General features: G+C 38.6%; 3 protein-coding genes across 3 annotated transcripts; all 3 read left to right on the forward strand.

Moving 5' to 3' along the window:
* Positions 1-606: 606 nt before the first annotated feature.
* Positions 607-8,587, forward strand: LOC116286967 (coiled-coil domain-containing protein 83). Its single transcript, XM_031693564.2, has 10 exons — positions 607-886; positions 1,504-1,588; positions 2,433-2,601; positions 3,044-3,123; positions 5,238-5,325; positions 5,610-5,701; positions 6,164-6,232; positions 6,788-6,909; positions 7,719-7,878; positions 8,178-8,587. Exons 1-10 carry the CDS (start codon positions 756-758, stop codon positions 8,355-8,357), a joined length of 1,176 nt encoding a protein of 391 aa, XP_031549424.2. The 5' UTR covers positions 607-755; the 3' UTR covers positions 8,358-8,587.
* A 1,521-nt stretch (positions 8,588-10,108) lies between these two features.
* LOC148906516 (uncharacterized) lies at positions 10,109-11,321 on the forward strand. The gene is made up of 4 exons (XM_089038275.1): positions 10,109-10,409; positions 10,536-10,601; positions 10,677-11,058; positions 11,182-11,321. The coding sequence occupies exons 1-4, from the start codon at positions 10,152-10,154 to the stop codon at positions 11,292-11,294; spliced, it is 819 nt and encodes a 272-aa protein (XP_088894401.1). The 5' UTR covers positions 10,109-10,151; the 3' UTR covers positions 11,295-11,321.
* A 1,089-nt stretch (positions 11,322-12,410) lies between these two features.
* Positions 12,411-14,314, forward strand: LOC148906517 (uncharacterized). Its single transcript, XM_089038276.1, has one exon. The coding sequence runs from the start codon at positions 12,418-12,420 to the stop codon at positions 14,263-14,265; it is 1,848 nt and encodes a 615-aa protein (XP_088894402.1). The 5' UTR covers positions 12,411-12,417; the 3' UTR covers positions 14,266-14,314.
* The last annotated feature ends 2,429 nt before the right edge of the window (positions 14,315-16,743 follow it).

Below are 16,743 nucleotides of genomic sequence, written 5' to 3' on the forward strand. Positions count from 1 at the left end.
CCTTTTTGGCTTGGAAAATGGGAGTTTTATGCACTGGGAATTGGATTTACCAACAAACCAAACAAAAATAAAGAGAAAACAATCAAAAAATAAGAATGGGATTGGAAAAATGGTTTAAACATGGGCTGCGATTATTGCATTTTATTTAATGGGGGCCGGGAAATGGGATGAGGACCTCCTTTTAGGCCTCTCATAAATGTGATGCTACCGTTTGTCTACCCATCAAAAATTTAACAATTTGAGTATAACTTGCAATTTAGCAGATCTTTTAATTAGAAAATTAAAACTTCAAGAAATAAAAATTTCGTAAATTTTAGGAATGAACTGGGACATTTATGGATGGGTGTGATAGGAAAGTAGTGAAAGTGTCCCTAACCTCTTAAAAACTGGAAAGCAACAACAAATATTCTTTTCAGGAACTAAGACTCACTTTTCTTGAGAATAATCACATTGAAGACAATTAAAAGCAAGTTTTTTTAAGTTTCGGGTTAAAAACTTTAAATAGGAAAATAGGACATGATGAAAGATAGTTACTGAGCACTTCATAAATGTAGGTCCTTAGTAACACAGCTACTAGTGCCAGTCCCTTGAGACGCTCAAGTTGTTTTGTTTTGAAAAACTTAAAAAATGGCGATAAAAAGCCTCCCAGAAAACCCTTAATTTATACCGAAAAAGCATCACAAATAGATGTGTAAATTAGAGAAAAACTACCTCAAGAGTAGATTTAACTATCGATGACTTGTTTGTGAGAAAATATGCCTCCAAAGAAGAAAGGAAAAGGGAAAAAGTCCGGCAAAAAATCAGGAGGGAAGAAGAAGAAAGGTAAAAAGAGTGGTGTCGTTAAAGAACCTAAACTGACTGCCGAAGAAGCCATCCTTCAGTTCCAGTGAGTATCATTGATTCTAGTAATGAACAATCGGGGGTTTTGCTTTCATTTATGTTTAGTTCCGTTAAGTAAATAATCCATGACTGGAAGTAGTCGACGCGACTTGACTGAGAGAGTTGGAGGGGGAGGGGTACTTGCTATATTTTACTAAAAGTTTGAAGAAAAAAATAAGATTAAATAATTCAAGGATTTTCAAATTTAGGCAAGGGCATAGGCTGAATCCCATAGATGCTTTTAGCTTGGGCACAATATTTAACATTTTCCCATTTCAAACCATCATTCACTAAAGTATTACATGTATTTCTTTGTTAACGGTTGCACATGAGAAGACACATGAATATAAATGCAGTGCAAACAAAAAATCTTATTCTCAAGAAAATGATAAATGGTGTGGAAATTATGAGAAAACATTAAGCCAAAGCTAAAAGGGGCTATTCAGAAGCTAGTTGCAGAATTTTCTTCCAATTATCTACAAATTTGGAAAATATGTAATCACATGTTCTAAATAATGTTGCTCATTTTCCCTATAGTTCTGAAATTTTCCTGTTTTCACCTATGTTTAAGATTTACGAACAGGCAATGGACGTTTCATGTGATTGCAATTATATTTTAAACAGGATTGAAATAAAAGAGAGATCAATAGAAGACATGTTATATGAACTAAGAGTATTGAAAGAAAAGAATGATAGACTAAAAGAAAGAGTAAGTGAATTTTAGGCATGTATACCACACCTACTGTTAAGGCTGGTTTAGACAGTATGACTTTCGCCTACAACTATCGTATACAACACACTCGCCTCTGTCGTAGGCGAGTTGTAGGCTTGATTTACGCACTACGACTTGAGTTGTAGGATCACAGGTACAAGTGTGTTGTATACAAAAGTTGTAGGTGAAAATCATACCGTCTAGACAGGCCTTTAGGCCCACTGGTTGTTTGGGCAGTACTGGCCTGCTGTGCTGGAGGTTGTAGGTTCAATGACCTCTGCCCAGACCAACACTCAAGGTCTTGAAATATTTGGATACAGTACATGTAGAAGGTGCTGCCTTTGCTTTAAGAATATCTGCAAATGGTTAGACCTTTATTTAACAAATAAAACACCCTTTTCCGTGCTCAGGTCAGTAGTACATCATATGCATGCAGAAAGCACTAACAGGACTCAAGAAGAGTGAGGAGCACTAAGTTGCCTACAAACAGCTTTTTTCTTGCTTAATACTTCACTTCCTACATGCTGAATTGCTGAACAGTGCATAGAAAAGAAGCTGTTGTTTCATCATATACGTAGTAAGAAAAGAATTGCTGTCAGTAGTTTTCAATTCTTTTGTCTTACACTATTTTTTCAATTTTATTTAAACATATTTTGTCGTTACATTAACCCCAAGAGCATAACGCTCATCGAAGGGGTCTATGTACACTATTTTGCAACATGGATGGATTCAGCAACCTGTTGTTCCATTCACCTAATAAAGCATAGTTCTCGACCAATCAAAGCATGCATACCATACCATCTAATCTATATAATACTAATATTACATCTTCTCCTTGTAGAATAAGCGCTTGAAAGAAGAACAGCTAACCCACATAAAGAACTTGCTCAAACTCTCCAAAGATAAAGAGAAAGAAGTTGAAAGCGTTGTGCAAGTCAACAGAGAACAAGTTGAACAAGCACTCCTCAGCAAATTTGACTTGAAGAAATCTGAAGCGAAAGAAGTTGAAGGTACATAGTTTAATAACTCAGAAAATCAATGGTGATCTATTGAAAAGTTATTAGGAGTTAAGGGTAGTGTTGTGGTTGTGCAAAGCGCAAAAGTATAACCACATTTAATGTATTTGCATACCTCTATGTACTACTGGCTTTATTTTGCTGTGAAACAAGCTCTTACAGACCTTATTTGCTAAAACCAGCCAGCTTTGCATCAAAAAGTGTTGGTGTAACGTACACAAACCTGTGCTTAAAAGTATGAATGAATTATTGCTGGTCATGCTTTTGCACATTGTGCTGTAACTCCCCATTGACTCCCATTTAAATACATCAGTCCTAGCTGTGCAACAGTGCTTTAATTTTGAATGGTTGCACATCTTTTGTATAGATTCTGGCTTGCAGTAGAATAGCCAAAAAAATTTTAAAAGTGTAATTAGGATTTTCTCATCTATTGCAGAAAAAATACAAGAAGTAAAGTCAATTGAAGAAAAAATAGAAGATGTCAGAGTTGAAATCAGGAAGCGACAAGAATATAAAGTAAGTACATCAGTATGCATTCCTTGTTGTCAGGATTCATTGCATTTGTGAGGTTAGGGGTTCAATTATTTGACTCAAAACATGTGAGTAGAATTTGTTGACTGATCCCTACCTTGATAAAACTATGAAGCTATGCACAGCACTGAGACTGCTTTGGTGTGTCTATAACGACATTCTTCAATCAGTTGATGCTGGCAACTGTGTTATTCTTATTTTCCTTGATATGTCAGCTGCCTTTGACACAGTTGTTCATGATACTCTACTTGATAGACTTGCTTATCGGTTTGGAATTGGTGATGTTGTGTTAAGCTGGTTTAGATCCTACCTTTCTAACAGGAAGCAATTTGTTGATATCAATGACTGCTCATCCTGCCTTGTTAATCTCGATGTTGGAGTTCTGCAATGCTCCGTACTGGGCCCTATTCTTTACTTGCTTTACACCTCTCCACTGGCTGACATTGTTAAGCGACACAATCTTAACTATCATTTCTATGCTGATGATTCTCAGCTCTATATATCTTTTAAGGGCAATGACAAACTTGTGCAATCTAGACAATCGTTAGAGGAATGTCTAACCGACATCTCTAGGTGGATGCTTTCCAATGGCTTAAAGTTAAACCATAATAAGACTGAACTTATGTGCATCCACTCTAGATTTCAAGATCGTCCTTCCTTGAGGGAAATTCTTGTCTGTGGCGACACCATTGTCCCTTGTATGTCAGCCGTTAATCTTGGAGTTGTTTTTGACCAATGTATGACCGGGGAGCTCCAAGTTAACAATATCTGTAAATCATCTTACTTTCATTTGAGGAATCTGTCAACTATCAGGAAATACTTAACCTCTCATGCTGCTCAGTTGGTTATCCATGCTCTTATTTCTTCTAAACTAGACTACTGTAATGCTCTACTTTATGGACTTCCTAAATATGTCGTGGAGAGGTTGCAACGCATTCAGAACTCTGCTGCTCGTGTTGTCACCTTCACCAGGAAATTTGACCACATCACTCCTGTGTTGGTTGACCTGCACTGGTTGCCAGTATACTACAGAGTAATTTTCAAGATGCTGTTGCTGACCTACAAGGCCTTACATGGCCTTGCCCTGACATATCTGTCTGATCTTCTGTGCTATCGTTCTTCTTCTTATGCTCTCCGATCTATCTCCAACAAACTTCTGGTTGAACCTAAAGCTAGGTGTACTACGTATGGTTTCAGGTCATTTTCCTTTGCTGCTCCCAGATTATGGAATAGGCTCCCTTTTGAGATTCGCTCTTGTACTACTGTTGCTTCCTTTAAAAGTAAGTTTAAAACTTATTTATTTACTTTATTCCTTAATAATAGGAAATATACTTAGATCTCTTTTGTTTGATTCATTTCCTGCTTTTATGCATATTGCCTTTAGGCTTTTAAGATAAGTTTTTCCTTTTATAATTAGATTTACTTATTAATATTTTAAATACGTAGCATTGTAAATATTGTAAATACATATATATAATTTATGCATATATTCCTGTTGTAAAGCGCCTTGGACATGCTCATGGATATGAGCGCTATATAAATAAACTTTATTATTATTATTATTGATAAACTAGACTTTCGTATGAGTTTTGATCTCAATTTTCGTTTTGGGTTTACACTCAAGACCTTTTTTAAACAGTTAGAAACCGATGCACCATGATGATAAAATGCTTGTTTGAAGCAGTATCTTCAATCGTACAAAGATGTTTTGTTGCATTTGTGTTAGAATGTTGCTTAATTGTCAGGCTTTTTTATAGAAAATATATGGGAAATAAGCAAATGAAGGCAGCCCTAAACCTCATTTCCAAATCAAGTTTTTGCTTTGGGTTAACACTTTCATTCCACTTTCATCAATCATCTCCACTTACAATCATTGAAGTTAAACTTTCTGAATAACAACATTTTAGCCTTGTACAACAGCATTTCTTCAAGAAAATAGTTTTTGGCGCTCACTGCTTGAATACAAAAGTAATTTTAATAGATACTACAAGCTTAAGCTCGTATCTGTAATCATTAATAAAAGAAATAACAGAATGATGTACTGAATTATAAATCTAGAATTACACTTTATGATAATTTGTTTTTTCATCTATTTTTAGGACCACGGTAAAAATGAGCATGCCAAACAAATATTGTTGATGAGACAGGATCTTAAAGAGATGGATGACAACCATACAGACATTGCAGGTACAACCATGATTGTTAGTGTGAATGAAGTCATCCTTTTATCCATCTATCTACTCATTCATCCATCCATCTGTTTATCTGTCCAGCCGTTCACCCAACCTTTCATCCCTAGGCCTCCTTCAGTCAATCTATCTCAACTAGCCCATCCATCCATTGATCTATCCATCACATCAGTCGATCAGTCCAATCATTCATCCACTCATTTGTTCAATTATTTGTCGGTGCATTCATTCAATTTTCAAATAACCATTCATTCATTCTCAATTTTTTTTCCATTCGTGCAGGGCATATTGAAAGAAGCTTAAGGATTTCCAAAGAAGAAATAGCAAATTATACTGAAAGTACCTTGGCAAAGCAAAAGGATATTGCTTCTGAGGTGAGGATTGATCAGTAACAAAACCATGAACATTTATCGAACACTGATTCCCATGTAGATGCAACCTCTATCTCATATGATGAGTCAGGCACGGTTAACTCACAGATTGAATCCTGAGACAGCCTAGCTCTGGTCTGATCTAACTCAGGGCATGACCAACTCACAGATTAAAATATTGCAATTTAGCATGTTGGGTCAGAAACTGGAGAAACCTGACAAAAAACCCTCAGGAAAAGAACACCCAACAAACTCCACCAACCTGCATTATGCCAAATCCATGAATCAAACATGAGATCCTAGTTCGTAAGAGGCAAACTTACTACCACTACAAATACCCTCAATTCTCAAAACAATTTAGGTTTTGGCTAATATCTATGAGCTAAACTTGATGTAAAGATGTATTTAATGAAGTATATTTAATATAAATTTTGAGAATTATATTATTTTCCTAAAATATTCCAGAAAGCTACGAAAGCCTTGGATAAGTACTCAAGGTCTGAAATCCTTGACAACAGATGGCTAAAGAAAGAGGTTAATAAATCCCCCTCTATACTATCACATGTCGTTTTTCTTTAGTTTATTTCCCATTTTTCCATTTCAATCTCTCATTTCTAAAGCTGTTACACAATATGAACTATAAGCAGGTTGGTAAGTGTGCTGCCTGCTAAGCAAGAGGTCCATAGTTTGATCCTCAGTGACCACACACACTTGTTTTAAGGAGCAAGTGTGGCTTGGTTGGTTAGTGTGCTTCCTGCTAAGCAAGAGGTCCATAGTTTGATCCTCAGTGACCTCACACACTTGTTTTAAGGAGCAAGTGTGGCTTGGTTGGTTAGTGTGCTTCCTGCTAAGCAAGAGGTCCATAGTTTGATCCTCAGTGACCACACACACTTGTTTTAACAGAGGCTAAGATGCTCACCAGTTGCTCACTTGGAAAGCAGCTACTGGCATAACAAAATTATTTACATTGACTTTTCTTCAATCAAAGTTCCAACATTTCTTTTTAAGTCTCCTTCTCTCATCCCTCAATTCATTCATTTGTGCAACAGAGTCGTCCATACTCACCCTCTTTTATCCTAATTTATTTAGGTGGCAATACACCAAGAAGGCCACGAGGAATTGATTGGTATTGTGGAGGACCTGGAGAAACGAAACCTGGATATCATGAGTGAGCTATTTGACTGCAAGATTGAAGACCTTAAATATACAAGGTATAGGGTGTTGCCATTAGACGTCATTTCCGGTCTCTCATGGAATTTAGTAAAACCAGCTTGGTGGGGCAGTGTACAGTCAATTCAAAAAATGTTGTCGACTAACTCAAGCCTACGCGACTGGACCAAAAGGAACTCTGGGTAGCAATCATTGAAGCCGAGTTGACTGCATAATTTTATCTGACTAGTTATGCCTGGTTTACAGCACGAATCTTCGTAGGCGAGCGGGAAGTGTTGAAGGAGACGTTTTTTTTTACGGAGTGGCTATTCGTACAACACCCGTACGGCGACTAGCATTTGCTATTCGTACGGGAGTCAAAAATTTCGTCGATTTTCTCGGGAACTCTGTATTCTTTTCCAACCTAATAACGATATTTTTGTTTAGACCAGTTACGCGATTCATGTCAGTGGTGTTATTTTGATTCAAACTTATTTGACAAGTCTGTACTCATTAGTAGCGAGCAACTCACTTCTGAGGTCAGCGTCACGGCGGGAAACGTCACGCAATAGAATTTCTGACGACTCCCGTACGAATAAACAATCGCGAATAATTCGTACGGGAGTGAAAAATGTTGGTAAATATTCGCTGAACCGACTCCCGTACGAATAACGTAGTTTGTGGAGGGAGGAAAACCCGGAGAACCTGGAGAAAAAACTTCGAATAAAGGAGAGACCTAACCAGCTCTCCTCCAGGATTCCATGCACTACCGCTGCACCACCCTTGATAGTTTTGGATTCCATATCTTGAATTCCTCATTTGTCGAGTAGGTCCTCCTAATATCAGTTTGCTCTAAATATTCAATCCCCAGAAAGTTTTACTTGGCTTGCATTGAAGACCAAGAGAATTCCGAAGACGAAGACGAGTATGATGAAGAAACGCTTGCTATAGATGGTGTAGTAGGCGAGCAAACAGAAAAACCTGATGATCTACTCGATAATTACTTCTTACCAGGGGAGGAGGACTTTGAGGTATAGTTTGATAGCTCCAATACAGGGAAGAGGAAGGAGACATAAAGTAAAGGCAGCAACGAATGTTAGTCATTTTTTAATATAATTTTTAAGGGCGTTGGTGGATGATTAAATTTATTTCAAGAAATTATCCCCGAGGGGATCAGTCAGCCATTCAGTCGGGCTTTCTGCCAGTCAGCCAGTCAGTCAGTCAGTCAGTCAGCCATTCAGTCAGTCAGTCAGTCAGTCAGTCAGTCAGTCAGTCAGTCAGTCAGTCAGTCAGTCAGTAATTGTTTCCCACTTTTTTCTTATCTTCACAGGACTCACCTCGTCTCGGCCCCATGGAACTACAACTACTCTCTTTAATAGGAACGCCCAAACCCATTCACCGTTTCGACCTATCAGATGAAACCGGAAGTCAAGTTCGACCAGAAAACTACGGGGATCCAAAAAGCTGGCCAATATCCAATCAAATGCTCTCTTCCATGATCTCTCAATAAAATACTAGGCGATCTAACATTTCAAAATACCCCTTGATAAAGGTCCTTTTAGGGAAAAGGTTGTAGGAAAACGGCTCCTTGCCAGGGAAGTGGGAGGGGTAAAAAATGTTGTTTTGCCCATTTTAAATTTGTAATGCTAAATTATTATTTATTGAAGCCTGCACCTTCATTTTGAATAGTTTAATCCTGTATCAGCTCTTTATTATCAATAAAAAATATTTTGTTTGTAAGCTTTTTTCTTGTTTAAATTTGGTATGTAGAAATGGCCGATCATCATCCCTTTCCTTACTTTTTTCTCTTTTGACTTTTGCTCCATGCAACCACTTTTTTTTGAGTGAAGAGTAATTTTTGAGAGCTTGCTTTTTTAGATTAATAGTAGCTGCCAGTTAAAGCAATATATCGATAAATCATTTTTTCCATAACTTTCCCTTACCTCCCCTCCCCTTCCTATATTTGTCTTTCACCCCCTCCCCCAGAGCTTCAACTCGGTTTTGAATTCCAAGCCCTTTGTACAAGGGTGGATCCAGGGGGAGGGCAAAGGGGGGCTTCAGGAAAGAAAAAACAACTGAAGAATTAGATGCTGTTTTAATGTTTTCCGTTGTGTTGACGGAAGAAACTCAATTAGCCCCCTCCCCCAAACTCAATTAGCCCCCCCCCCCCTAAACTCAATTAGCCCCCCCTAAAATTTTGGCTGGATCCGCCCTTGTAGTGGGGAAAAAGTAATCAACATTCAAAACCTAAGCTCAACGCAAGTAGATATGAAATGAGAGTTCTACGCCATGTGGATCGTGGATCATGTGGATCGTGGATCAACCCCCCACCCCCATCAGGGTTTTTACAGAGGTGACGTAACGGCTATTCTAAGTGAGGTTCCAGTGAGGTAGGGGGAGGGGTGATCTACATCCAACCATCATGGGAAGACCGGCCGGCCGCCCGAGTAGAGGTTCTGATCGAAATCGGGGCCTGGAAAGGTTTGGGGAAGGTGTTTTAAAACACAATTCAAAATCCTTTGTTTAAAAAACGAAGTTTTTGAATTAATGAGCTGACTTCCTTTGTTGGAATGACATGTTTAATTAGCAGACTTAAATGAGAAGCTGTACTCATGTTTTAAGTGGTTTATATCGCCTAAGCCGCCTTTGTCGGAATCACTGACTAATGTTTAGTTGGCAGGAAGCTTTTGTTGGAGAGGATTAAATCCTGTGTTTCGGCGACTGGTGGTTAGGAGTTATGAATTAATGAGTCTAGCCTTTAGAAGTCAAAAGACGTTGGACAAGCGTTCTGATTGGGCCTACTTTTGAAGCCTTTTTGTTAGGCCCTTTGCAGCTAGTGGTCACGTGCTTGGATACCGCTTAGCAACACAAAACTGGAGAGCAAGCCTTCCAGTAAACAAAAGTTGTAATAGGTCAAGCACGCGTGGTTTTATACGATAGTTTCATCGTTCAAAACGCTTAATCCTTTTGCCCTATCTACAAACACAGTAAGATAATCTTAAATTCTCTCCTTTGGACTCGATTTTTGGTTCGAAGTAACGATATTCTTCGCGTTATCGCGAAAAAATTGTCACCGCCGGCCCGCTCGACGGCTGAAAAACATGGCGACTTCGCAAGGTATGTACTTCAAAACTCTCCTTTTTTTTTGGTTTCTTTTCAATTATTGGACTTCTAAAATCTCTAAAATAACAGTTTAGATTGTGAATGGTGATCGATTGTAATTGGACGGCATTTTAATGGACGATTTGTTTATTAAAGCGAACCTTTGAAGAGTGTGGATCAAAACAAGCAAGTAAGTAAAAGGATGGCTTTTCACTGCGACGCATGCGACAAGTCCTTTACAGAAGAGACGAACTTAGTAAGGCACAAAAAGGCTATTCACAGTGGGCGATTATTCACCTGTGAACGATGCGGGAAACAGTTTAATCGGAAGGATGCCCTAAAAAGACATGAACAAGTCTGCGGAGGTGGCTCTTCAAAACGGAAAGTAGAGGAAAAAGAAAACGCCCCACCGACGAAAAAACAGAAGACAATGACCGAGGCAGAAATTATTGAATACGAGGTGAATATAATTCATAATCTAATTTTTGTTATAATCATGTAAACCACAGAATATGTCAATACCTCTACTAACCATGAGATACATAGTTTTTCAAGTCGTCTTATATACCAATTTTTTCGATTTCAGTTAGCAAACATACCGGCGGAGATGTATGAAGAATACGACGGAGAAATTCTGGGGGATAATGAAGTGGTAGGTAAGCCTCTATTATCTTCATATCGGATCTTTGTAGAGTAACTTTTTCTAAGAACTAATTCTTTTCTCTAGGATGATGTACAAATAGGTGGTGGAGAGACTGAAGAATGCGCGCTTGGTGGAAATGTGACCACGTTTAAATATAAACCCAACAAGAATGAAAAATATGATCTGTTGCTCACCCTGCGAGGAAAACGAAAGACCATCATCAAAAAACTGAAAACCCTGCTCAAAAAACATCGCGGGATTAAGTGGTTTCTGTGTGTTAAGGTGAAGATGGTTAAAACGAGCCCCGACGGTCAGGACCAGATCTCAACCCCCCATTTTCGCACCAAATGCTACACTACAGTCAATGATACAGAAATTGAAAAAAAACTACGTGCATGGAATGGAAAAGATCAAGAACTCTTTCTTGGAATACCAGAGAGAAGGGTCTGGATGGTTATTGGAAGAGGTAATTAAATTGCACCATCGTTATAGCACAAAGGGGATCACTCGACCGGCGATGATTTTCTGCTGTATGTACATACATTAAAACTGTATATCACCGCTTAATAAAGTATTGTTGCTATCATAGGTGTTGGAAATCGATTTAGGAGTCGCTGCTTACACTCCTCTCGAGGGATCGAGTTACATACCTCTACCCAAGAAGATCAAAGACAAGAAAGCGGTGCTCAACATTCAAAATGAAGATGAAAAATGCTTTTTATGGTCATTACTAGCGGCGAAACACCCCACTCACTGGAGCCATCACGCAAACCGCGTCAACAATTATCAAAGGTATGAAGCTGAACTAAATATGTCAGGAATCGAGTACCCCGTTAAGATCAATCAAGTGAAAAAATTCGAGAACCAGAATAGAGAAATTAGTATCAATGTCTTTGGGTATGAAAATAAAGAGCTATTTCCCCTTTACATTACGAAAGAGAAGAAAGAATTACATGTGAATTTGTTACTGTTTTCTCAAGATGATACGCGTCACTACTGTTTAATCAGGGATTTAAGTAGACTACTAAGTAATCTTAATCAACACAATGGGCAGGCTTATTATTGTATGTATTGTTTGCATGGCTTTGTCAGGCGAGATTTGTTAGAAGATCACGAACCTCACTGTAGTAAACACGGACCCCAGAAAATCAGACTGCCTGACGAAGACCATACAACACTGTCATACAATGACGTGCAAAAACAGTTAAAAGTACCATTTATCATTTATGCAGATTTCGAATCTATTTTAGTGAATTGTGATGATACAGAATTAGACCCTAGTACAAGTTTTACACAAAAAACGCAACATCATATACCCAGTGGGTTTTGTTACACTGTAGTATCTACTGTCGAGCAATATTGCTTCCCGCCTGTTCTCTATCGCGGGGAAGATTGTGTCGATAAGTTTTTAGACTGTTTGATTGAAGAACGAAAGCAGATAGGGGAAATCTTGAAGATGGTAGTACCCATGGACATTAGTGAAGAACAGGAGCGGGAGTTTCAGGCAGCAACCCTTTGTCACATTTGTAATGAGGAATTGGGCGCGGACAGGGTAAGGGATCATGATCATTTGACAGGGGTGTACAGGGGGGCGGCCCACAATGACTGTAACTTGAATTATAAGTTTACAGGAAAGATACCCGTTGTTCTTCACAATCTTCGTGGGTACGACTCACATTTAATTCTACAAAAACTCGGAAAAATCAAGGGAGAAAATATTAGTTGTATACCCAATAATACGGAAAAGTATATTTCATTTTCAGTTGGGGATTTAGTATTCATAGACTCACTTCAGTTTTTGAATAGCCCACTAGAGAAATTAGTAATGAATCTAAGTAAGGAAGGAGATGATAAGTTTAAGACCCTGAAGAAGTATGTGGAGAGTGAGAAGGTATCTCTCTTGTTGAGGAAGGGGGTGTACCCCTATGAATACATGAATAGTTTTGGCAAGTTTGAAGAAACCTGTTTACCCCGTATCGATTGCTTTTATAGTTCGTTGATGGGTAGCACGATTTCACAAGCAGACTACGAACATGCACAGAATGTATTTAGAGAATTTCAGTGTAGGAATCTAGGAGACTACCACGACTTGTATTTGAAATCGGACGTTTTACTGTTAGCAGATGTGTTTGAAAACTTTAGAGAAGTTTGTCTGGAGTACTACCAACTCGACCCAGGTCATTTTTACACCTCTCCCGGTCTTTCTTGGTTAGCATGTTTAAAGATGACTGGCGTGGAGTTGGAATTACTCACAGACCCCGATATGTATCTGTTTTTGGAGGAAGGGTTAAGGGGTGGGATTTCGATGATCACCCATCGATTTGCAAGAGCGAATAATCGCTATGTAGAAGGTTATAACCCAGAATTAGAAAATAATTATATCATGTATCTCGACGCAAACAATCTCTACGGTTGGGCTATGTCTGAAGCGCTCCCTGTTAATAACTTTGGATGGTTGAGTGACCCGGAAGTGGAAGAACTTCGCGAGAACCTCATGACCATCCCTGTAGATGGAGGTGAAGGATATATACTGGAAGTAGACCTCAGCTACCCCAAAGAACTACACGATTTTCATAATGACTACCCCCTAGCACCAGAAAGGCGAAAGGTAACAGAGGAAATGCTCTCTCCCTACTGTCAGCAACTTCTTGAGGACCTGAACCTTGGCGGTGCTCCCACAGACAAACTGGTACCTAACTTGAACGATAAGACGAAGTACGTTCTTCATCACCGCAACCTGAAACAGTACTTGTCACTGGGTATGAAACTGGAGAAAGTACACCGAGTGTTGGGGTTTGACCAATCTCCCTGGCTAAAGAAATACATCGACTTCAATACCGAAAAACGGAAAAATGCAAGAAATGACTTTGAAAAAGACTTTTTCAAGTTGATGAACAACAGCGTGTTTGGCAAAACCATGGAGAACTTGAGGAAGCGAGTGAATGTGAAACTGGTCAACACGGAAAAGCAGCTTAAAAAACTGACAGCATCACCCCTCTTTGACTACTTCAGAATCTTTGATGAAAACTTGGTGGCAGTCAACATGAAGAAACCATCACTTTATTTAAATAGACCTATTTACATCGGGTTCAGTATTTTAGAATTGTCTAAAACCCTGATGTACGACTTTCATTATAATTACATCAAGCAGAAATACAGTACCCAGGCAACCCTACTGTTTACAGACACAGATTCCCTGTGTTATAACATCAAGACAGAGGACATCTACCAAGATATGTTTCAAGACCTTGACCTATTTGACACCTCAGAGTACCCTAGAGACCACACCCTCTATAGTACAACAAACAAGAAGGTGATTGGTAAGATGAAGGACGAGACCCATGGGCTACCCATCAAAGAGTTTGTGGGTCTACGACCAAAAATGTACTCTCTTCTCTACGCTGAGGATGGCCGTGAGGTTGAGAAAAAAACTGCTAAGGGAATTGCGAAACAGGTGACGAAGCGGGATATCAGACATACCCACTATAGAGATTGTTTGCTTAAGCGAAAGAGAACCATGGCTAACATGAAACAAATACGTAGCTATAAGCATCAAGTATTTACAATAAACCTAAACAAAGTGGGTCTTAGCCCCTATGATGATAAGCGCTACATCTTAGAGGATGGGGTGACTACTATAGCTCATGGTCATTACAAGACCAATGTAATATAATGGTACATTTATGATTGATACGTGTAAATAAACAATTGTAAAGTACAAAGTGATGTCTATTGTCTCTCGCACGCTTCAGCCTTCATACAGATGTAGCCGCATAAATTTCGATCTCACTACCACTAGATTCACTGCTTGCACTACGGAAGGGTCTTGTTTCCTCAAGTGTGTAGAGTTCTAGAGGAGGGTCGATGAGGGGATGAGGGTTATGTAATTTCCAAAGATGATGAATAATGCTAGAAATGATGATTACCACCACGATGATGAGCACGGTTCCCACAACAACATAGATGTATAATGTTTCTGACATAACTTTAGAGCTTTTTGGTCTTGAAAACGGAGAGGGTGTGTTGTATTTAGATTTGTGAACTGAAGATGACTGTACACTACATGAAGAGCTTAGGGTGGGTTGAACTATATTGATGGTTGTTTTCTGGTTGGATGTACTTGGGATGGTGGAAAGAAATACTACAGGAGATTGAGTGTTTGAATTCAGACTTGAATAGGATTGTGAAGATGTAACTATGTATGAAGGACTTGTAATTGGATTTGATGATGTAGGTGAAATCATATTTATCGACGAGATGGAGTTTGTGAAGGCACTTGATGGTGTGGTAGAAATACAATCTGTTTTGAAAGTCAAGAAAACCGGGAACTTCTGATTAGAAAACATAAGACAATCCAAAGGATTACCTCTTAGATCGATGAATGTGATGTTGGAGTTTTGGAGGCTGGAAGTATTGTTTAAGTAGATAATATGATTGTCTCTTAGAGAAATGCTTGAATACTTGTCCAGTGTTTGAAAACTTGGAAGTTTTGCCAGGCTTAATCCGGAACAGTCAATCAGACCAAGACTTGGTAGACAGATGCACCTTTCATAACAATCACTTCCAGCCTGCGCTGGGATAGCAAATACCAACAAGGGGGCTAAAAACAGCATATTGAGTGTGTCTTGCTTTCCCACACTTAGTGATAAAGTTTACCGAAAGTATGTAAGCCGAGTAGTCATTCATCTTCATAAAAACATGTCAATCAATTTTAAGTTAGAGATACCGATCTGATAAGAGCCTTTGTTATTTTTATTTAGAGTTTTTAAAAACATGTCCCGGTGGTCTCAAATTGTCCCTATGATAGTACTAAATTGTCCCTGTCTTAACAGTTAAAATGTCCCCGTTTTATCAAATTGTCCCTGTGATAGTACTAAATTGTCCCTGTATTGTCAAAATATCCCTGTGATAGTACTAAATTGTCCCTGTAATATCAAAATGTCCCTGTCTTAACAGTTAAAATGTCCCCGTTTTATCAAATTGTCCCTGTCTTAACAGTTAAAATGTCCCGGTTTTATCAAACTGTCCCTGTAATTTCAAAATGTCCCGGTTATCAAACTTAAACAAAAAGTAAAAATAAAAAATAAAAAATTATAACATATAAAATGTCATGTCCCCCAAAATATTGAAGCATTCATCATGGTAACACGATACCCTAAAGATTGTCCTGTACCAGGGTGTTTAAAAACAAATCTAGTCAAACTTTCTAATCATTTAGCAAATGTGCATTTCATGTCTAGTAGAGGTATTGACATATTCTGTGGTTTACATGATTATAACAAAAATTAGATTATGAATTATATTCACCTCGTATTCAATAATTTCTGCCTCGGTCATTGTCTTCTGTTTTTTCGTCGGTGGGGCGTTTTCTTTTTCCTCTACTTTCCGTTTTGAAGAGCCACCTCCGCAGACTTGTTCATGTCTTTTTAGGGCATCCTTCCGATTAAACTGTTTCCCGCATCGTTCACAGGTGAATAATCGCCCACTGTGAATAGCCTTTTTGTGCCTTACTAAGTTCGTCTCTTCTGTAAAGGACTTGTCGCATGCGTCGCAGTGAAAAGCCATCCTTTTACTTACTTGCTTGTTTTGATCCACACTCTTCAAAGGTTCGCTTTAATAAACAAATCGTCCATTAAAATGCCGTCCAATTACAATCGATCACCATTCACAATCTAAACTGTTATTTTAGAGATTTTAGAAGTCCAATAATTGAAAAGAAACCAAAAAAAAAGGAGAGTTTTGAAGTACATACCTTGCGAAGTCGCCATGTTTTTCAGCCGTCGAGCGGGCCGGCGGTGACAATTTTTTCGCGATAACGCGAAGAATATCGTTACTTCGAACCAAAAATCGAGTCCAAAGGAGAGAATTTAAGATTATCTTACTGTGTTTGTAGATAGGGCAAAAGGATTAAGCGTTTTGAACGATGAAACTATCGTATAAAACCACGCGTGCTTGACCTATTACAACTTTTGTTTACTGGAAGGCTTGCTCTCCAGTTTTGTGTTGCTAAGCGGTATCCAAGCACGTGACCACTAGCTGCAAAGGGCCTAACAAAAAGGCTTCAAAAGTAGGCCCAATCAGAACGCTTGTCCAACGTCTTTTGACTTCTAAAGGCTAGACTCATTAATTCATAACTCCTAACCACCAGTCG

Source organism: Actinia tenebrosa, unplaced genomic scaffold (assembly GCF_029948245.1).
Source record: "Actinia tenebrosa isolate PJP-AT-01 unplaced genomic scaffold, QUT_ActTen_1.0 PGA_scaffold5__44_contigs__length_20552954, whole genome shotgun sequence".
In the NCBI taxonomy this organism is placed as follows: Eukaryota; Metazoa; Cnidaria; class Anthozoa; order Actiniaria; family Actiniidae; genus Actinia; species Actinia tenebrosa.